Source organism: Chionomys nivalis, chromosome 10 (genome assembly GCF_950005125.1).
Source record: "Chionomys nivalis chromosome 10, mChiNiv1.1, whole genome shotgun sequence".
NCBI classification, from domain to species: Eukaryota; Metazoa; Chordata; class Mammalia; order Rodentia; family Cricetidae; genus Chionomys; species Chionomys nivalis.
In genome coordinates this window covers 63813491-63836683 of record NC_080095.1, presented here as the reverse complement: position 1 = coordinate 63836683, position 23193 = coordinate 63813491, and the positions used below count along the sequence as shown (strand labels likewise).

The 23193-nt window shown below is 44.0% G+C and overlaps 1 protein-coding gene across 1 annotated transcript; it reads left to right on the top strand.

Annotated features, from left to right (window-relative positions):
* Positions 1-2112: 2112 nt before the first annotated feature.
* Pax9 (paired box 9) lies at positions 2113-19387 on the top strand. The gene is made up of 4 exons (XM_057782178.1): positions 2113-2284; positions 5879-6712; positions 9434-9576; positions 19133-19387. The coding sequence occupies exons 1-4, from the start codon at positions 2113-2115 to the stop codon at positions 19385-19387; spliced, it is 1404 nt and encodes a 467-aa protein (XP_057638161.1).
* The last annotated feature ends 3806 nt before the right edge of the window (positions 19388-23193 follow it).

Here is a 23193-nt window from a genome sequence, read left to right as displayed (position 1 = left end):
GGCATCAACGAATATGCTAGTGATTCTTCTTGCAGCCTGATTCAGAACCTTCAAATACCATACATAAATCGGGTCTAAAGCGCTTTGGCCCTAGCTGAGCAGTTCGCATCCAACCAAAGGGCTTAGGACTGCAACCGGGCCCCAAGGAGAGGAAGCTCGCTCTCCAGATCCCGCAGCCTATGAGCAATCCCGGATCACCCAATAACGCTGTGTGAAGCATAACCCTACCACCGTAACCCGCACCTCACTCCCGGGTTTAGCAAGTACTGTCCAGAAACCAGGACTAGAGGCGCGGCCTGATTCTCCCTTATCTTTTACAGAAAGCTCTAGGCCATCTCATTGCACTAGCACACGCGCCCGAAGGGAGATTCGCAAACAACTGAGCTAAAGAACCCGCATTTTTGCTCCCTCCCATCCTCGCTACCCCCTCCCAGCCACGAGCTGCAACTTTCAGCGTCGGAAGCTCAAGGTCATCGAGTGACTGTGGTCCTGCCGCTGCAGTAAATCGTTACTAAAATTGCAACCGTGGCAAAGCGAGGTCCCCTTCTGACAGCTACTGGGTCAGCCTGCTTCCCCCCCCCCACACACACACCTTCCCAGCCGCTATCCCTCTGTAGAGACCTGATTCATGGTTACACTTTCTGTCCCTCAGCCACGAGTTTTACTCCTTGAACAAAATACTTCCCTTTCATTTGAGGCTTTAATAAACAAACGCAATGGTACCGCAGGAGTCTCAGAGCCGTCCTTCTGAAAGCAATTCTACTGTTGAAAACTGAAAAATGGGTGTAATTTGCGTTCAGAAAGTGACGTTAGGGTCACAGCAATTTCCCGGGCCGTTATTTATTTTTACTTTAAAGTCTTTAGGGAAGATTTGCTTATATACTCGGAAATCTTCCAGTACGAGAACCCCAGCAATCCCGCTCTCCTTCAACGAGGGAGGGGGGCTGGAGGTGGAGAACAATTACTGAGTGACGCTAATATGGGGAAACTGAAAAGAAATGTCGATTGTTTTTATTGTAATAGAAGGAGTGAGCAAACAGAAAAACCAACCCCGGCTGATCGGAAACAGGCAGGCGGAGAATGAAAAGTGGGTTTCAGGCCGCAACAGGCCCCTCCCTCCCCTGGCCTGGGAAAGAGAGAGCCGGCGCTGAGCGCTCGCTGGACCCTACAGCCTCCAGCACGGGCTCCTCGCGACTGTCCAGTCCTGGCACACCCGGAGCATCTTCCCAGCTCTTGCACTCCCTTCTACAGCCTTACCTGCCACAGAAGAGGAAAGGGTCTCGGTGTGCTGGTTCGTCTGGCCAAAGCAAGGCGGAACAGCCAGGAAGCAAAGCTCCGAGAGTCCTGGGGCTCCGCTTGGGGTCCCCTGTAGCTCCTGGTTGCGCTGGGTCCCTGGGTCGTCAGCAGCGTCGCCCGCGAGCCAAGGCCAACAGGTCAGTGTGTGCGCGCCCCTCCCTCGCTGTCCTTCTACCCCAGGTCTGGCTGAGGACCTCTGCAGGCTGGCCCTGTCCCCAGACTTTAGTGGTTGTTTCCTTTAGCTGCCGCTGCCACCCGAGTCTCGGGACACAAATTTGTTGGGCTAGCCTCCTCGGGTAGACGTGGCCTGGCTGTGGGAGTGGGCCGCGCCGCTTGCCCCGACATTTGCCAGGAAGCTCAGTGGGTGAAGGCGCCCAGATACGAAGGAGCCTAATTGCTTTTTCTAAGTCAAGCGCAATGCAATGCCGTACTCACCCTGCGCCCGCGTGCTGTAGAGGAACTGGACTCGAGGTCCAGCCTTTGCCTTAAAGTTTCCTCCGAGCTCACTGCCTCTGAAATTCCACGTCCCGTCCCGGCGCTCGACTCCGGCTGCCTCTGGGGGCTCCCAATGATCCTCAGCAGGGCAAAGTGGCTTGGGCCTTGCTGGGTCCATTTTGCTCCTAGCAGGGTACAAGCTGCGGAGTTCGGTTCCTAAGTACTCTCCCCAACCTCCCGCGTTCATGGCTACTGAGACAGAGAAAGACTCCCTTCCCTTCCGCCGTCACCACGGACCTGCACGCGCACAGAAACTGTCCTTAAGTACTGGCTGAGATCAAATGATGGTTCCCAGAGTTGCTCTCAGCCAGGAGTGCCGCGATGCGTTGTACACGGCCTTGGGAAGAGCTGGACTCCTCAGTCTGCGCGGCCTTGGGAAGAACTGGATTCCTCTTTCTGCGCATCTCTCAGACTTCGCTATTGCCACAGGTGGCGGTCCGTGACACTGGGACCCCTGACAGATTTATAATGACTTTAGCGTCTAGCCGGGATCGTTGGGGGGCAGGGTTGAGTTCACCAGAGGAAGAGAAGCCCTAGGGCTAACGCTGCAGGCCTAGCTGCTCCTGCGTCTCTGGGTTTGACTTCCACAGGCGGCTGCCCAGTGCCGAGTGTGTAGGATTCTAGACTAACTTCTTCCTTCACACCCTCTGGTCCTCCAGCTTCCAGTCTCCTACTGAGTAAATATTTACCCAGAGAAGGGGTCGCCCCAGAGGAGGCCTTAGCGCCTAGGGAAAGGCTTTTAGCTTCTCTCTGGCCTGTGCCAGATGCAGGCCTTTCTGGCTATGTTTTGGTTTTGGTCTTAAATTTCTCCTTTTAGTAGAAATTCTCCCGATTCCTGTATGACCTCTTGGATCCAGACTTCAGTAACCAGGGACTCTGGCCCTCAGTGATCCTTGCACTTTCTTGAAATCCTGCATCCCCTTGTACACTAAGGCTCACTGGTACTAAGTATCTTCCCCCCTCTCCTTCCCACTGTGCCTTCCTTCCCCCCCCCCCCCCCCTCTCTCTCTCTCTCTCTCTCTCTCTCTCTTCCTCCTCCTCCTCCTCCTCCTCCTCCTCCTCCTCCTCCTCCTCCTCCCCACTTTTGCTACACCTCCAGGGATCACGGGCTCCTTGGTGTCCAGGGCACTCGGTGCCCACGGGAAGGAAGGTTCAGCGCTGGCCACTTCTTGGAGATGACGTGTCTCTTCTCTGTTCCTGCATCTCCAGTTCCTAAAGTCCCTAAGCCCCGAGTTTGTTTTGTCATGGGTGCTGAGTGTCCAAGATTGACTCATTCTGTGCTCTCCAGAATGCTGTTAGGAGGACCTGAGGGACACTGAGGTGAGGACTTATGTCCAGTAAAATGCTACCTGCGCATGCCCAGGGTAGGCACAGCAGCTAAGACTGTGACCCATCAACTGCCAGACCCAGCAGACAGAAAGCCTAGAGATGCCTGTGGACCTGTGTAAGAGTGAGGGAGATGTGTGACAGCTAAAGGGTTTGCAGTGACGAGAATGCTGTGTATTAAATCCCCAAGGCAGAAGGCTAGACACACAGGTCTCTCGCTCACTCTGGGTTAATGAAGTTAGTTAGAGACTCAGGCTGGACACGATGTCCCGACATACCACTTCAGAAGAGTGTGAAATCCTCAATGGGTGCCCCGAAGGGCAAAGAGCACACCTCTACTTGCACGGGTTTGCATGGGAACAAAGGTTCCTCATCCAGGTCACAACATAATCTTCCCTCTGCACAAGTCTCAGGCAAAGTTATGATCTTCACTCAGTTCCAGTGTCACAAGACATTTATACAACAGCACTGAGGGGGTGCTGCTTCTGAAGTCTGGCTCCCCGAGGCTCTCCCTGTTACACAGCATCAGACTGTGCTACACAGAAGCATTGAGCAGGGAGACAAGGGTAAATCCACAAAGTCAAACTGTGCAAAGACTTTAAACATTTGAAACTGACTAACAAAAGCTAGGAGCCATGTTCAAGTATTTCTGTTTGTGACATCTTTCAAGATTCCTGACATGGTACAAGACATTTAAAGTAATCTTTCAAACCCTTCACATCTCAGTAATTTGAATTCAGAGCACATGCTCACACATCACAGAAGCAGGCACCTGGAGATCAGCGTTTGCTTCCAAGACAGGCTAGATTTCCTGGGTCCTCGTCAGTGGGGGCCACCGGATATCTCTGTGCAGACCCGAACCCTCGGGAGAAGGGGAGCATCATCCTACATCCTGTGTGTACAAGGGGGCCAGGTGTGATAGAGACCCAGTGTTATCGTCCCCTTTCCTGTGTAAGACAAATCCCCCGACCTTTCGAAGAGCATCTCTTCCTTATTTTATTTCACTCTGCACATTCTTGGCTTCAGGAATTTCTTTACCCCAAATCGTTCTATCTTCTATGGACTTCGGGTGAATGAAAGTGAAAATCCACAGCTAGGCAGAACTGTAGAATCTCTGGTCGCTAAAATGAAGTCACGGGGAATTACATACAGACGCTATTACACATATGTGGCCTCGATGTCCACCTTCTTGGGGGAAAAATTTTTTTTCAAGGTGGCTCACTGGTATTGAGAACCCTGACACATTTTAACATCCAGGACCCTGCGTTCTGGGTGAGTGAGGCGGGAGTGTGGGGGTGGATGGCCTCTGTCACCAGCGCTCCAGGTATCAACCCTCCTTCCCGCACTGAGGTCTTGCGGCTCTCTTTAGTCTGGAGTTTTAGAATTCTCCACGCAGCACTAGGTCCCTGCCAGCACCCTCCTTGGTTTAGCCTCTCACTGCGGGTCTAGCCTTCTCAGGCAGGATACGAGAAGAGGTCTCCATGTCTTTAACCTCTCAAGCTTCTCTCCTATGGTCTCTCCGTCTCTTCGATCGATCCTGATTGGACTGAATTTGTGGGCAAGATTCTTTCTGACAGTCCCCAAAGGTCAGCATCGCAGGTAGTTCTCAGACATCCTCGCGTCTCGGAGTTCCCTTAACTGTCGTGCCCACTTGCTTGCTACCGTAGAGTCCTAACCTCCAATTTCAATTCTGAGAAGGCCATGCCTTCTCCAAGAGGTGTCTTCGGCCCCTACCCGCTTAAAGTCACCCAAATTGAGACCAAAGCTCCCATTTGCTTATTCAGCGTTTTTACCAGCTTGATTTTGCATTCTGTTTGTGGCGCCCCTGGGGGAAGATGTCAAACACTCATATTCATTGTATTTAGTCACCCAGGTGCGGAGCCGGCCTGAAATAGACAGCGGAAGGAGTTTCCCGGACTGAGCTGTCACTCACCGATCTGCACCAATTACCACGCAGATTGCCCGCGGGCCCACCTCTTTTGGGGTGTGTCACAAGTGAGTGATAGACTGAGCCGCCCGGTCCTGCTCAGCCCAGCCCACGTTGCTGCTTAGATTGAAATGCAGAACTCAAGCCTCTTTCTGCCCGGCACAGACTTCCTTTTACTCTTTCCTTTGGCACTCTCGTCGCCTCCTCCTGGGAAGAAGCCGAGACTCCCGCGGTTTGGAGCAGCGACAGGTCGGCCTAGTGAGAGCAAGAGAAAAGTTTCTTTCTGGGAGTGCGGAACTGGGGCCGGGTTGGTGTACTGCTCGGAGCAATGGGTGAGTGGCGGCCGGGGACGCTGTCAGAACCGAGGAGGGAGGGAGAGAGCAGGCGAGGGCGAGAGGGAGGGAGCTGGGGCGCACTCTATTGACTCAGACCGCGTCCCTAAGAGCTGTACGAACACGCCAAGGGTCAGCGGCAACAGGGGAGCAGTGGGAACTCCCGCTACCGGGTGGCAGTTGATGCCATTTTCTGATCTTAAGAGAAGAGGGCCGTGGCAGGGGCGAGTACCGAGCTCCAGTGCCAACCCAAGTTTTTTTTGCACACGTGTTTACACGTGCAAACAAAACAGGACAAAAACAAAACAACCTCTTAACTTTCCCTGGATTCTGTCTAACTGCGCTGGGGGAAGAGGGTAAAGCGGTGGAGGGAAACAGGGGCCGAGCGTTTTGGTGCCAAGCAGGCAAGGAGGGGCGTGCTGGCGCATCAGTACCGATCTCCCCGCCTGCTTCGGAGAGTTTTAGGTGTTCCGCTGCCCCAGCTCTCTCTACTTGTTTATAGCTGGAATGCTCCAAGTAGGAAGGAGGTCTGGCCGTAGCTTATTTGGGGCCGTTTGTCCCAGGCCGGAACCGGCTGGTTTCGGGGCAGCACCATTCCAATCAGGAGGGTTTTATAGCCCTGTCCCCGGACGCTCATTGACGCCGAGTGGCAGGCGACTGTCCCAAGCAGCGGGTGCGCGTTGTTGCGCGCTCTATGCTCCTTTTGCAGAGCCAGCCTTCGGAGAGGTGAACCAACTGGGAGGAGTGTTCGTGAACGGAAGGCCGCTGCCCAACGCCATTCGGCTTCGCATCGTGGAATTAGCCCAACTGGGCATCCGACCTTGTGACATCAGCCGCCAGCTACGGGTCTCGCACGGCTGCGTCAGCAAGATCCTGGCGCGCTACAACGAGACGGGCTCGATTTTACCCGGAGCCATCGGGGGCAGCAAACCCCGGGTCACCACTCCCACTGTGGTGAAACACATCCGGACTTACAAGCAGAGAGACCCGGGCATCTTCGCTTGGGAGATCCGGGACCGCCTGCTGGCGGACGGCGTGTGCGACAAGTACAACGTGCCCTCGGTGAGTTCCATCAGCCGGATTCTGCGCAACAAGATCGGCAACTTGGCCCAGCAGGCTCATTACGACACGTACAAGCAGCACCAGCCTGCGCCTCAGCCCGCGCTACCCTACAACCACATCTACTCGTATCCCAGTCCCATCGCGGCGGCCGCTGCTAAGGTGCCTACACCACCCGGGGTGCCGGCCATCCCCGGTTCAGTGGCCATGCCGCGCACCTGGCCCTCTTCTCACTCTGTCACCGACATCCTGGGCATCCGCTCCATCACCGACCAAGGTAAGGGGCTCAGAGGCGGGTTACTGAGCAGAATGGGTTCCTGCACGCTGTCGGGAACCCCAGACCTCGGCCTTTAGCGAGTGTCTGTCCCACCACCTGTGGGTTTTTCTTTTGGAAACCCAAGGAGTCTTCCCAGGGGGTGTCCTGATCTCATTAACTTGAAACTCTTGCCCCTCCGTTTCCTTGCCACACACACAGTCTGCAGCCTCATCTCAAACTACCAGACCCATAACATCCCCCCTTCCCCAACACATGGTTCGCATTTTCCACCCTCCCCCGCCTCTCGCACACTCGCGGCCTCAGCCCGGCTAGTCTGCTTGGAGAGCGCAGCCGGTGACTTGGGGAGCAGTGGGGGAGGCTCTAGCCGGCTAGGGCCTGCGGGCTGCAGATGCTACTGCCGGTAACTTGCTTGCCGATCAGACGCAGCAGCTAAGAGTCCCGCACGCTGTGGAAATTGTATTATTATTCTCGGATTCTGGCAATCAGGCCAAATTTGCTCAGGCAGGAAGTTCAAATGTCACCTAATTGGTTTCATTCTTATGCTTCATTTTCCTCGGAAACCGAGGTCCAAGTTCTCTCTCTCTCTCTCTTCTCTCTCTCTCTCTCTCTCTCTCTCTCTCTCTCTCTCTCTCCCTCCCTCCCTCCCTCCCTCCCTCCCTCCCTCCCTCCCTTCCTCCCTCCCTCCCTCTCTGCAGTTACAGTGACAATTGCTTGTCGGTTCGCTGTTGTCCTTTCTGCTGCTGTTGTCTCTGGGTGTCGCTCCCCGCCGGGCTGCCAGGCTCCCGTTTACCTGACAGTCCTCGGGTACTGGGAAATGCTAGTGGCGGTTGGACTCCTCGCGCAGGTTTTCAGCCTGAACCTTGCGCTGTCCTGAGTGTCTTTTCTGCCTGCTCAGAAAGATCCCCGGCACTCTGCAACCAAAGACCCGGCTTCCCCGGGAGGCTTGGGTTTGTTTTGTTTTATTGTGCTGCTAAAAATAAAATGTAAAAGACTTTAGCTTCGTTCTTGGTGTAGGGAGAAAAAGAAACTTAAAATGTTTTATTCGTTCAATTTAATGCCTATTTTTTTAGTGTAAGGTTTAAGACAGGCAGAGGAAAAATTAAGGAAAGAGGAAAATATTTCCTGTAATAATTTCTTGCTTTCTGAGTTTCCACCGCATTGGCACAATCACCTTTTAAAGTAACGAAAGCAGTGCGTGGTTTCTCCTCTTCTTGTTTTCTGACTGGGAATTGACCAGAGTTATTTGGAACTCGCTGGAACCTTAGTTGGAGATGTTGTCCTTGATTTATAGAATAAACTGACCTCACTGACATTTAAAGGAAGCCCCTGTTCGTGGGAACGTGTGCGATCAGCAGAAATGGGGGCTCACAGGGGGATCTCAGTTTCTTAAGATAATTTCAGGCTTGTGCCCACCGACTGCCTTTTGTCTGGGAAGGCAAAGGCCAACAGGCCTGAACCAGCCATGGCTTCCTGCTGCAAAGAATGAGAATACAACCTTTTTCTTTGGAGGGGGAGGCATAGTGAAACTGGGCAGATTCTTCTCTGGGGAGTCCTGCAAGGCAGACCAAATGTCAGGTAGGAAAGTATAGGATAATAGAAGGGAGTGGTGGTTCCTTGTAGACATTGCTGTCTATTTATGATGTCACTTTTAAACAACCAGGTTTCTGATAAACGTGTGCTTTTCTCCAAATGAGCACGCTTTGAAGAACCTGTATCAGACAGAAGTGTCTAAAATCAAGTTTAAACAACACCATCAAATACACAGGGCCAAGAAACAAATGTCCTTTTCTTCAATATGCATAACTGAAGATATTATGGCAATCACCTTACTATTTCTTTTTTTATGATTATATATCCTTTTAGAACAGAAAGATAGGCACATGGCTTTAGCCCTTTTCTTGACAGTGAGTTCTACTTTCATTCTCTTAATGATTTATTTCATCTTCTCTTTCTAATACTTAAAAAAACCCTTCTTTATAGTTGACCACTGACATTCACGGTACTTCCAGACTTAATTTTAAAACTACGCATATAAACTTACGAATTTAGCAGGCAGAGATTGTCGGGAAGTCCCATATACACACACGATGTGGAAATCTTTGAGTGTATGTTTTGCATGTGCATTGTGGGCATCGTTCAGTTATTTGTTTGCAAAGGACTTTGCAGCTCTTTTGTTCTGTCTTATTGACATAACTATCAGATCTCCACAGTGCAGTGAGCATTTTTCAGGCTGTCTCTGAGCAAGACACACTTAAACCAATACACCTCTATTCCTCATCTGTCAACCCCACCACCACCACCATAAGCGTCAGTCAGATCTTTGCCACTCTCCTTCAGTAAGGACAGAGGTGACGAACAAATATCCAACTTCACAGGTTTGGGTTCTTTCTTCCATTTGGAAAAATTCTCGTTCGATCCTTCCCCAGAGAGATCAAGAAGGGAGAAAGGAAATCTAACGCTGGTTTTAAACAAAACAAAATTCTGTCTGGCGTGGGTGAAACTTAATTCAGAGGCCTACTTCCAGGTCATTAAAGCTTCTCCAGGCCCTAAGCTGAAAAGCGAGGTGTCTACGCTTGGGCCCAGCGCCGGTAGGAGGCCTAGAGCAGGGGAGCTGACCCAAGGTCTCAGCCCCAGAGCCTTGTGGTTAGGGATTCAGGTCTTGTCTCAGGAGGGGGCGCACGGGTTGAGGCCGAGCCTGACAACTCTCTTCCACCTTCCTAGGAGTGAGCGACAGCTCCCCCTACCACAGCCCCAAGGTGGAGGAGTGGAGCAGCCTGGGCCGCAACAACTTCCCGGCCGCGGCCCCGCACGCAGTGAATGGACTGGAGAAGGGGGCCTTGGAGCAGGAGGCCAAGTACGGGCAGGTGAGGAGGAGAGGGCTTGGCCAGGCGGGCCTCCTGGTGCCGGGGACTGGGAGATGGGGGGGGAGGCAGAGTCTTTCTGAACCTCGACGCGGGGTTTTTTAAAACCCAAGCTGGCTACCCACGGGTGCCAGGAGTTGGATCCCGGGTTGACTAAGTCCGGGCGGAAGGCTGAGTAAAAGCCTGACCTCCCGCTGCACGTGTGACCCCCTAACCCTTCCACCACACCCAGAAGTCACAGTTAACCCAAGGCCGAGCTTCGGAATGGCCGGTTTTGGGGTTCAGAGCAGCGCCCCGCTAGCGGGATGCAGCCGGGACACCCGCAAGCCAGAGTCGCAGGACTTGTAGGAGGCAGCGGGGCCCTGTGCAAGACAGTTCCCCTTGCCTTGTCCGGCGGTAATGGAAGAGGGGCAACCAGATAAACGTAATAAAGTTACCATTTCCCGATTAAAGGTCACATCATAATTTCCCAAGGGAGGTTAGTGAGAAAACCTCAAATTATACGGACTGGCTGTGGACCGTTTAATTTTCCTTTCCCTCCCCCTGGCCCTCCCTCTACTCTCTGAAGGAAAATTTAAAACACTAGTGTTTCTTTTTATCTCCCCCCTCCACCCCGCCTTGAGAAGAAGTAAGCAGCCGCCACACTTTTGTGTGAGTCCAAATTCGTCAGTATGCTAGAATGAAGAGTTCAAAACTCAAAGGCGGACTTAAGGCAGTTTAAGGCATTTACAGAGTAGACCCCACCTCCAAAGCGACAAAGTACCTAGTCTTATCTTAAAGCCTTAAAAAGTTATTTCTCGTTAAAACCAGTTAGAATATTTATTGGAACGTATTATTCTTACCCGTCGGGGGACATCTTAACTATCATTTTCTCTAACAAAGTACATTTCTATTTCCTAGACCCTCTCAAGTGTCAGATGCATTAATAGCTAGTTATTCCCTGGCAAATAGGACTAAAAACAGCAAGGGAAGAAAGGTACTCTTATCAGTCTGCTTCCCCTGTAGAGAATGCCCATGAGGTAACATCAGCAAACTCACCATTTTCTTTCGCAAAGACCTGCCTGGAACAATGAGCTCAAAGAGGCCACGGGGTGGTAAGCAATGGTTAGAAGCCTGGTGCTTTGGTACGCTTTGGTACGGCTTCTTCTTAAGCAAGCTGTTGACCCACTTAGAGCCTCGGTTTCTTCGTTTTCAAAATAAGGAAATAATAATCCCAAAGTCAAAAGAGTCAGCAGAGTCAACAGGTTTGGCTCTTAGAAAACATTCTTTAACCTCTGTAGTTATAAATGGCAATTAGAGAGTGACTTTAAAAACAAGTGATATTCATATGCATTGTTTAGAAAATCCATAGTAAGAAACATTCCACCAAGCATTTGTGACAAACAATAGTTCAAATACACAAAGCAAGCATTTAACAGGAGCTCACTGCCTTCTGCTGCTATTGCTCTTTGGAATCACACTGTGAAGTCTAGAGTTCAGAATAAGCTCCAGTTCCCACAGGCAGTCAAGGAACACCCTTCACCAAAAAAGCAGTTTCCTCACCCAGAAACCTCCAGAGCCCTTTTCATTTCCCCCTCCCTTGAATGATGTGTCTGCCAGTGAAGCGTGTTTAGAAATGGCTAATTTATAATATGCTTTAAAACTAAACTGGCAGTTTATTTAAAATAAATAGCATTTCAAGTAATTTGTTGTTTCCCCAAAACTCTCTTACAAAGAATTTTAAATTACTAAATTATGTTCTATAAAAACAAAGACTTTAAGGATAAGGTAGCCAGATAAATGCTGTTTTAAATGTTGTAATACTAAGAGAGCAGAACCACAAATAAAAGGCTATTTCTGTCAAATTTATATTTGAAGAGCTCTTAATTGAAATGCTATCCCATACTGCCGTGTAGGCAGGTAATTCAAATGATCTACAATCACGACACAGAAAGAGTTTCTCAGCACAGCATAAATCTGTGCATAATCAATTATGATGAGGATGGAAGACGGGGTAAGGAGGCAAACAGTTCACCTTAGACATTGATTATAACAGAAACTCCTAAAAATTAATATGAGTAGGAATTGTGTATGTGTGTATTTCTCTTGCAATATTCAAAAATTAACTTTAATTTTACAAGTCTCGCTCTGCCTACAAAGTATTGTCAGCATATTCTGATAAAAATGATAACTCAGGTTCCAGTTGCACTCCTGGCCAACAAAACTTGAAAGTTCTTGACAAAGGAAAACTGAAAAAAAAGAATTGGCTGTAATTCATCTGGGCATTTGAAGTTGTAATTAATTGTTGTGCTATTTTTAAATCTAGTTTTCTTTTGGGGAGCTGGGGGCGAGGGGAAAGGGGGAACTCAGATTCAGAGCTCAGAGCATGTTTTCTTGGACTACACCTGCAAAATGACCCTAGAACAAGTTGGCAACTGAGCACGGATCCTATTGCTTACTATAATCTGGAGTTTCTAGCTTTAGCTCAAACTCCAAAGATGCCTGATTCCTAGGAATTAGAACTGTGTACACCATGTTTCAAAATTAGTTTAGAATATCCAAATTTATCTTACACATTAACGTTGTACTGTAATTCATATCGGGATTCCATTCAGAAGTCTTTGTTGACTAGGGTAGAAGAGTTTTTATGTTAGATTTTTGAACTACATTTTTCAACTCTATTGGGCAGGAAATCCTTACGCTCATCTACTTGTGAAGGGAAACAATGTTTTCTTGTTCTTCCTATTTGAATTTCTTATGTTGAAGGCACAAAATCTCGACTTAATGTGATCAAGTGAAAAAAAATGAAATAGATGAACAGAGGTGTTGACTATATTTGTCTTTTTACATGGGATTTGGTAAATTAATAATTGATTTTATTTACACAATTCATAAATAAATGCACTGTTTTTGAAAAGTTTTCTCCAAATAGGCATATTTCCTCACAACAAACCGCTCACCTGCTATTGGTTCCCAGTATCTTCATTTTGAGGTTGAGTATGTAAATGGAGCCAGTAAATTTAATATAACACTCATTAGCAATTGTGATGTCAGAAATAGAGACTAGTCTATAAATACTTGCACTAAAAATATTCAGAATTAAATGAGTTGTGAAGACAGCTGAATTTAAAGATGCAGCTTAATCTAAAATTCTTGTAAAGTATTTATTTGTGCATCATTTTAAGTGATGTCAGGATCATCTTGTATATAATTTCCTAGTGAAGTATTTTAAAAACTTTGTTTGATAATTAAAAAACTGAACCCATTTTCCTGAACATAGTATTTTCATAAAGATAGATACGAAGTTACCCTGAATTTTCTTCACAGTAAATAAAATGCTAACTTTTGTTAAATTAATTTATAATTTTATAGAGAATGAAATTTTAGGCAAATTTCAGTAGTCCTTGAAATCCATTCTGTTTTTGACATACATGGTCTAATTTGATTAATTTTCAACCAATAGTATTTTAAAACAAACTTAATAATAATTATATATATATAATTATATATATATATGTAAAATGTGTCATGTGAAATAGCAACACAAGATAATTTAAAAGACTGTAAAATCCAGATCCCTAGATGAAAGGATTCTGGATTTTTTTATTATCTTATGTTATCTGAGGTGATGAACATGCTAAATGATTTGATCATTGTACAATGAATACATGTACTGAAGCATCACACTGTACCTGACAATTCTATATAAATATTGTCGTATGCCAATTGGGTACAAAACAAAATTAAATCAGTGTAAGGCTATATCAGTTTTGATAACATTTTAGAAACATAAAATTTAGAAACGATTAAATACCATACTAGCTTCCCACTACCTCGTGACATTTGGACCTGCAGTAGGGTAACTAAAAGTAATTCTCTGCGATGAGTGTTGAGCCATGTTCATGACATGGTTTGTTTTACTAGGTCATTACATAATAAAGAACAAAAGAACAGTAGTTAGAGAGATAATCTCAGAGAAATAATTTATCAAAAATATCTGCTTATTCTCAGATGTGAAATTGCTTTTTGTCCATGAAACTGATATTGTAAATATATGTGAAGCATGATTGTTTTTATGGCCAAATATATTTTATCATAAAGCCAGAGAGAACTGGTGTTACTAGAAAGGAAAGGCCAAGTGGATTGGAGGAGTGGCTGACAGACAGACAGACCGTGGACAGTTAGACTGGTATTTGCATTTTCTTTAAGAAAGAAACTGTTGAGTAGACCATTTCCAGAATTTGAAAAAAAAAGTCTTTAACTTCTAATTTCCAGACAGTTGTCAGTTGTCATACCAGCTTTCCTTTCTTCTTCTTCTTCTTCTTCTTCTTCTTCTTCTTCTTCTTCTTCTTCTTCTTCTTCTTCTTCTTCTTCTTCTTCTTCTTCTTCTTCTTCTTCTTCTTCTCCCTCTCTCTCTCTCTCTCTCTCTCTCTCTCTCTCTCTCTCTCTCTCTCTCTCTTTCATGGTCACAAGTGTTTGGATACTAATGCATTTCCATTTTCTTAGAGTGGGAGGAATGCAAGGAACAACCATAAATCAAATAGTGAAATGGCTTGTTGGAACTTTTATTTACTTTTGCCAACAACTTTATTCATTTGACTTGCTTGAAGTAAATACTTGTTCTCCAATAAAGAGTGGGTGTGGGGGTTAGCTTTGTTTTGTTCTTAAAATAAGAGAATCACATCTTTGTGTTCACAAGTCTTCAGTAAAGTTGTTTATGAAATGGCCCTGATCTGTCCCATTTTGTGAGGATACAAAGTGGTTAGGGCAGGTCCTTGTCCTCCAACAGCCTACCAACACAGCCATGTGACCATCTAACTCAAACTCTATTACAACATCAGTATTCCTCTAGAAGATCTCTTCTAGCGTTCATGAGATAAACGCTGTCTTTTTTCCTGAGACAACTCAGCAAAAGAAACTAACTCCGCTGGGCATGCGATTTGTCTGTTTTACTTCGCATCAGTAAATCTCATTTCCAAAATGAAGTAGAAGGCCGCTGGCTGTGAGGAAGACAGGTACAGCTTTCTTCCAGAGAAAATTCTTATTGCTTTCTTGGAAGATCTGTGTGAGAAGGGGGTTAAAGGGCTGGAGTCTTATTTATGAAATATTTAGGCAAAGTAATTTTCAGAAATGAGATTTCTATTGCATTCCTATTGCAGGGTTTCATTTGGAAAATTTGTTTACTTTTCCCTTGAGATTCCATATGTTGGTTGATTTATAAATCATATTTACAATCCAATTAAACAGTGTAATTTAGCATGTTTGCTCCTACTATATTTATGGTGTACATTTGCTAGTCTGCACTCAGCCTAACGAGCTTTTCAGATTAATTACATGCCCTTCACTGCGAACATTGAGCAGATTTGGGGCGTTGAAATTTGCTCCTTTACTGGAAAGCATAAACAACCCGGTGCTACCTGTGGCTACTTTCCTTTGCTGTGGAAAATTTTACCCTTTCAGTGAGTTCTTCATAAATAGTGATCACTTTACCCAGTAGAGATTTATTACTTTTGCTAATGTCATGTTTCAAAATGAATAGTGAGAAAATGGATATTTATTGAGTCACTGGAATGAATGAACAAAGAAGGAGGCTGGGGGCAGGGGCATTTTGAAGCACATTTGTTTTTCCTTGATTATTTTCCCCCTCTCCAGTCCAATTTTGAAATCTGAACTCCCAACAGCAGAATGAAACATTAAGACAAAACTCTGCTCTTGTCCTGCTCAAGTCATAGGCATGAGGAAAAGCCGTCAAGAGTTAGTATTCTAAGGCTGAGAATTTCACCCCTTTAAGTGACCAGGTGCCTCTCTTTGTACAAGATGAAGCTACCTCTCTCATCTTGCTGCTCCCTCTTGGGTTTTTCTACAACACAGAGGGGATTGCACTCGTAAACTGACAGCCAGTAAATACCATGGTGTTTTGTGAACCTTGAAATATTCAGTATTACCACAGATGATAACAAGGCAAGTTTGGTATTTTAGGTATGAGAAGTTGGGTAGACATGGAAAATTTAATAGGCTATGTTATATTTGAATGACGATAGTTATAGAATAAATGCAGCACACGAAAGTAAGCTTAAAGCCCAATGTTTTGCCTCCCCACGAAGGGAGCGTTATCTAAGGTGAGAGTCTGAGCCAGTCTTTCTGTGGGTCATATTTAGGGGTTGGGTAATAAGTGGGCCCATGCAAGGAGATTTCAGACACAACAACAGAACAGCTTATACTGCATCAAGAATAAGGGTGTATATAGTAAATTCCTCCACCAGCATCCGGCCAAAAGGACAGGTAGGAAAAGTTTATCAGAGATGGAAAACAGAATTCAACAACAGATATTTTCTCCCAGATAGATCATTATTTTACCATGCATATTAAGTCTTTTGATATTAGGCACTTCAAAAATGTAGAGTCAAGTTTTCTATTATTTTAAAACTAATTTTAACACTTTCCTTTTGTGCTGGAGATCGAGCCCAGGGTAATATGTATGCTGAGCTAAGAATGTATTCTGCCACTGAGCTATACTACCAGACCTTAATATTCCTATTTTGTTTTTCTGGTTATACATTGGTATTAGTAGTATTAAACACTAATTAATAGTAGGCAGGGACCAAACACAGATGTGAACACTATTTCCTAATTCTACTGGAATGATTACATTCCAAACTAATTTTTAATGCATCTTGGGGAAAATAAAAGTATAAAATAATGAATAAAAGCAATAATCTCTGGAATGCTAGGCTATGCCCCATCTTCCCCTGCAACTTGATGCCTGCATAGATTTCCATTACCCAAGAGCTCTAAAGCAAGTTCTTTTGAGACATAATTAATTATTCTTTAAAAAGGGGACATAAAGTTTTTTTTTTTCATAAGGAGATGAAAGAATCTTTTGCTGTGGTTTGAGGTTGCATTACACCAACTGCCTTGTGACTGTCTAGGAAAACCACACAGAAGACCTGCAGCATCAGGCAGGAGTGATGGGCTTTAAATGCGTGCCCATTTTTCAACTTTCTAAAGAGCCTTGCGCATAAAAAGAAGATAGGCCAGGCGGTGGTGGCCCATGCTGTTAATCTCAGGACTCTGAAGGAAGACAGAGGCAGGTGGATCTCTGTGAGTTCAAGGCCAGCCTAGTCTACAAAGTGAGTTCCAGGACAGCCAGAGCTAAACCTTGTTTCTAAACCACCTCTTCCTCCTCCTCCAAACAAACAAATAAAAATAAGAGATTTTCAGTTTTATTAAACAACAATATGAAGTCACATCTTTGTTAATTGTTCTGAGTTTTTCTTTCCCCATCATTTGAGGAGCCCTTTGAAATACATTTTAATTTCATCTGGGTATCATGGCATATACCTGTGCTATCTGGTTGGAAGGCTAAGGTAAGAAGGACATGAGTTTGGGGCCAGTCTGGGTACATGGTGAGACCCTGTTTAAAAACAAAAACAAAAGCTGGGCATAGTGGTACACACATTTAATCCTAGCATTGGGAGGCAGGTGAGTCACTGTGGGCTTAAGGCAAAACTGGTCTACACAGTGAGTTCCAGGACAATCAGAGATACATAGTGCATCCTGTCTCAAAAAACAGAAAAAACACGAAACTAAAAAACAAAAATAAACAAACAAAAAACCCAAGCAAACAAAATATCCCAAAACTTAAAACAAAGCTTTAAAATTCCAATTGAATTACTATATATATATATATTATAGTATATATATACATATATATATATATAATCTTATAATTGTGATAAGTTGAACAGTTTATAAATGAGCTATTGTTTTTTGTTTTTGTTTTTAGAGACAGAATTTCTCTCTGTAACTCTAGCTGTTCTGGAACCTGATCTGTAGACCAGGCTGGCCTTGAACTCAGAGAGATCTACCTGCCTCTGCCTCCTGAGTGCTGGGATTCAAGGCGTGTACTACCACCACCTACCTGAGCTATTGTTTATTAAGCCTTACAATTTTCTAAAATATTTGGCTATTTCTAGGTGCCTAGGACATAGGAGGTACTCAAGGATCCTTTCTCTTCTCTTCCATTTTTAAAAGAATACACAACGACAAAAAGAATAATATAGGATATGCGTTCTAATAGACCAAATATTTAAGATGAGGTTTTGTCAGAAGTCTGTGGGTAATGCTAAAGCACATCTATATATATTCTACAATATGTGTGTGTATGTATGTTTAGATATTCCTTTTATACTCAGAAAATAGACTTAGATACCACTGTTATATTCTCATAGATGTGGAAGTAAAAATGATGACCAGATGAGTTAATTCAGAAAACAATTTTTGGAACTGAATGAGAAGGAATACAGTTTATTGGTGGATGGCATACTTAATATATACAAAGTTCTGGGCTCAATCTGAGTACACAAAAGAAAGCACCATTTCTGTCCTAACTTAATTGGACAAAGCATCTAATATGTGTCTGATTTACTGAACTCTAGGGACTAAATCTTGTTTTCTAATACAGTCCCAGTATTTACATTACCTTTTCAGTAGGAAACATGTTGACACATTAGTTCAGTCATGTCATTTCCAGGAAACAAGATTTAGTCTTTATCTTTACAGAGTAGAAACTGAGAGGAAAAAATGAACCACTTGAAGGGTGGGGAGTACTCACGCCAGAGAGGGATTAGAAATCAGGGTGTTTTTGGTGTTGTTAGTAGTAACGATACCAACAATGATTTATTAGATGCCAAGAAAGCACTGGTTTCTAGACAAGCTTGCTGCCAGAGCCGTTCCATTTTGTTTGAAAACAAAGATTTCACATTAAATTCATTTAAAGGGATTTATCCATATGGCTTTTAAAACAAACAAATAAAAACCCAAACTTTGCAAATGCAAAATTTCCAATTTCAAAACTACACATACTCAATTCATATTTGTGGAGAAAATTTCTTTTCTGATAAAACTGTGAAAAATATATTCCCAAACTTCATTAAGAAAACACACAAACTCCAAACCAAAACAACAGTAAGAAAACCAACATCAAAAACCCTTACAGGAAAAGTCCCAGTTTTACGTGTCCTTTATCCAAGTGGCATTTTCAACATGGAATCTTAAAATATGGCCCATGTTTTATTTAATCGAGGGTTTGCTCATTTTGAGTTTCTAACCCAGCAGCCCGCACCTTGTGCCCTTCAGTCCTGGAAATGAAAGCTAATGAAACAGGCCTGGCACAGTGCTTTAACAAAGGAGCTGAAGGAAACCCAAGTGCCAGGAAGGTTGACAAAGGCCATGGAGAGCTGCATAATCAGGGTTGACTCTTTCTTGCCCCGCCTTGCCTTCGTAGACTTTCAAATCACAAAAGTAAGAACTGAATTTTCTGGCTGTAGCTTCCTCAAAAAAAGTTTGCAGAAAGAACAGTATCTTGCTTTTCAGCACTGTGTTTGTTTAAGGAGCCAGACTGGATACTTTTAGGTCAAAGAAAGGTTAAAAGGAAGTCTAGGGGAAAAAAAAAGACAGGCCAGAAGTAGAACCGGGATACTGTGAACTCAGTCCGAGTTTCTAGTCTGTGTCTGAGGACTGGAGAGATGTGGAATACTGTAATATGATTGTCTTTCGTTTCTTCTGTCTTTCCTTGCAGGCACCAAATGGCCTCCCAGCTGTGAGCAGTTTTGTATCAGCATCCAGCATGGCTCCTTACCCTACTCCAGCTCAAGTGTCCCCTTACATGACCTACAGCGCTGCTCCTTCAGGTTATGTGGCTGGACATGGGTGGCAACATGCCGGCAGCACCCCTCTGACCCCCCACAACTGTGACATTCCCGCATCGCTGGCTTTCAAGGGAATGCAGGCAGCCAGAGAAGGTAGCCACTCTGTGGCGGCTTCTGCACTCTGATGGGAACTTCTATTTCCAGCCGCTTCACTTTGGTCTCCTCTCTCAGCAAATCAACCCCCTCTTCACACCCCACCCTCCAGTGGTCCGGCCCTCCTGCCTCGAGAGCTGGTTTTATGGATTCATAATCTCTGTGCTGATGACACTTAGATATTTCTTGTCGTAACTTCTTTCTTTTTTGCAGGAAACCTGGTGTGACTTTAGGATTTAAAAACAAAAGCAACTCTAAAGATCGAATGAGACATTTTTGTTTCCCGCCCATTGTGTTAGCAAAGTGAAGAAACCTGTACCCCTCAAAGGGCTTATGGGACTTTACAGACATACCTGTCTTTGGTAAAACCACACATGTATATTTATTCTAAATCAACCTGAACTTTTGAAACGTGCAATTGTTGAGATTTTGCAAAATCAATAAATAAAGGAAAACAGACGTAGAAAAAAATAAGCTATGTGATACCCTTTAATCAAATAATGTGACCAGATAATCCTTAATTCACCATTAGGAAACCAATCAATAACTCACTTGTGTGATCTTTCGCTTATTTTTAAGAGATGACGTATTTTGTTGAAAAATATGTATAGATCCCAAGCAATATTGGAAAATTTCCTCCTTCCATTGGTGTTTTGACTTGGTTCCTAATACAATAGTGTTTATATTCCTATTAGCTTGTAAATATGGACTGTGTTGGTGCACTGTGTCTTCACTGCACGGGCTACTCCTCCTCCAACACCACCGCCTCTATTTTCCTCTACTTTTTCTCTTTTTCGCAAAGGTGACTTTCTGGCAGTGTATTTTCTCTATTTGGTGGTGGGTCACTCGGGCTCTTGGACCTGTACTTGCCCCCAAATTGTGCGTGTGCAGTGAAGGCTTCAGCATCTCACGAAGGATACTTTCTTTCTACAGCAGAGGACTCCAAACACAGACAAAGCAAGCCACTTTCCTATTTGTATCCCAGTCAAACACACATGCAAGCATAGCACGACGAGAGGCTGGAATGGACCTGTACCACACGGCTCTGAGGGAAGTCACCTAGACACAAGTCTAATGTGAAGTGTTTTCTGCAGAGACACTTAAAATGAACTTTATGTGATGAAAGAAAAAAAAAAACACTGTGAAATGGAATTGTACTGTTATTGTTGGCTTACCTGTGTGTTCAGCAATCTCAGCCCCAAATTATCTTGTAACTTAAAAGGAAATGGAGAATTCTACTTTAATGAATGTAACAATGGCTTTCTGTGAAGTTTACATTGTGTACCGAAGCATGCTTCACACACAGGTCAATAGGTGTTGGCACAAGAAATACAAATGCTATTTAATTTTTAGCAAATTCCCGTTATTCATTTATAGAATTACAGAACAGAGATTAACTGCTAAACATTTCTAGACCGGTTTGATTTTCAGTTTCATGTCATGAATAGACTTGCAGGATCTGCATATGTGCGTGTGCCCCCATGATTATATGGTTTATTTTAGAATAATTCATTTTCTTGGACAAGATTCCACAGTTTGCACTCCTTCTGCTTAGAAGGTTTCTCTTGCTTGGAAAAATTGGGTTAAAAGTAACTTTTAGGACATTGGCACAGTTCATCTGTTGAGATATTAATGTTCTGCAAGGCATCTTGGTATTAATGTCATTCAATAACTGAACAGATACCTTCCCAGATGTGGGCGTTAAAGATGCCAGCTTGTTGGCAGATTTGGTTTCTTTGCATTTGTGCTGTGCACAGCTGACATGCTGTGCAGGTTTCTCTGCCTCTCCTAAAGCTCGGATGGCTAGATCAGCTCGTTTTTGAGTCCCTAGGATATAAACCGTAAGCAGATTTTTGACACAGAGTTATGTTCAAGGAACTGCTTTTTTTTTTTTTTTTCAAACAGCAGATGTCTCATAGAGAGCTTCGTACTGCATTTCTTTCTAAAGCAACCGGCATTCACAGCTACAAACAGGATTATAACTTCAGGAGAAGAAAAGCAGAAGGAGCTGATGAACTCTCAGGGCCATAGCATCCCTTTGATCTTGTAAAACTCCCCGTTGACGTCTGGAGTTTCCAGTGTGGTGAGAACACAGGCCATACCAGAATGGCACAAAGATTCAATCCAATGTTTTGGTGGAGACTTGCAAAACATGCAGTTGAGGAACTTGCCATCCAGAAAAACTGACTTAAGGTACAGAATTATTCTTTATCTAATGTTTTTAGGTAGCTCTTAGGAGTGTTGAAAAATATCAATTGTTTGTATGGAAATACAACTAATAATGTTATTTTCCTTATCTAAATTAAGAAAGCTTATTGTTATTTATATTTTTTCTGTTTTTGTATTTTAAGAAATTAATATTAATAGTGTCAAAGTTTTCTTTTCCACTTTCTTCTCTTCCCAGGTTTTTTATTAATTGCAGTAAATCCACATGGAGCAATTTTTAAGACAACAGAAAGCCTAAACAGAGTTAGCTACTCATAGCCACTTAGGATTTGAAGCCACTTTAAAAACTGAGAACAGGAAAACAGTGGAGCCAGGACTGCTTGGCCTTTAGAGCTGTTACTGTTGGCCAGTGTTAGTGCCCCCTCCCTGACTCTCCCAGGGTAGGCTTCTGATTGGCATGAGCACTCTTCATGATCCCCTTTCCATCCGGTGCTGTGCCTTGAATCCTTGAGTCCTCTCTCACAGGGTGCCCATAGGTAGCACCTTCAAGGACGGAAAGCAATCACACGACACAAACACATTCTGCTCCTGGCTTTCTATTTCTAATGACCCACATGTTGAATATTGGACTAAAATACAAATGAGGAAAAACAAAAGCATGCTGGAAAAGATGTGCAAGAGAAGGCTATGTATGTATATACAGTATGTCAAAAGCCTTTTATTTTTATACTTCAAATGCTCTAAATTAATAAATACAAATAATTACCATGTCATTTTTACTGTTTATTTTCAAAATGTTTTGGTGAGAATCCCCCAGAGTAGAAACACCCCACAGTGGTAGTTAAGAACAGGTGTCATCTAAAACATGCTGACATCTTTCCGTTCTTGACTTTAGCTACTGAAGTAGTCTCATTTGAGGCTGCAGACTTAAAAATCAGCTCTGGGTAGATAAAGACCAAAAAGCTGTATTTTTTTGACTGCATGTTAGTGCACGAGCGCTTGGAAATGCTAAGAATTATTTTCATTTTGAAAGATTTTCCCTTTATCATAGACATTTTAATCTCCTAGACTGTTGATATTATACTTAAAGATGCCACTTACATCCAGGAATCTGGAGAACAGTTTTATTTCCCTACATCCTTAAGGATGGCATAGGTAAGGGCTCAGGACAGAGGTGTTTGGAGGCAAATACAGGAAACAGAGAAGGGCCCAAGGAGTGCATCCAGTTTGTGACTTAACAAAACTATTTCAGTAATAAGACTTGTCTTCACAATGACTTATGTAAAGGGAATCAGTTTAATATAACACCGTGTATTCTATTTGTAATAAAAGACTTCAAATAGCATGATTTAAAAATAACCCAGTTAAACCACCATGTGAAATACAAAATAGGCTTAGAAACCAGACCCTAACTGTGTATTATTACTAAAGAAAACTGGTAGACTCACATTTTTACACAGCACTCACAAAATTAAACATTCTCAAAAGGCTGTTTTGGTGTATTTAAATTTTTTCTTTTTTCTCTTTTAAAATATGATTTATGAAAAAATAGTCCTTATAAAAAACTTTTAAAGTTTGGCTTATAACTCAGTCTTTCTTTGAATAATTCTCAGGGAATTAGCCACAGAACAATTTATTTTTAAGAATTTAAGTATTTTTTTAGGTTTTATTA

Excerpts from the sequence above, each read along its gene's own strand:
- Pax9 (XM_057782178.1), top strand. The coding sequence starts at position 2,113 with ATGCGTTGTACACGGCCTTGGGAAGAGCTGGACTCCTCAGTCTGCGCG. Across the intron at positions 2,285-5,878 it reads TTTAGCGTCTAGCCGGGATC|CTGGAATGCTCCAAGTAGGA; the intron begins GTTGGGGGGCAG and ends ACTTGTTTATAG. Across the intron at positions 9,577-19,132 it reads AGGAGGCCAAGTACGGGCAG|GCACCAAATGGCCTCCCAGC; the intron begins GTGAGGAGGAGA and ends CTTTCCTTGCAG.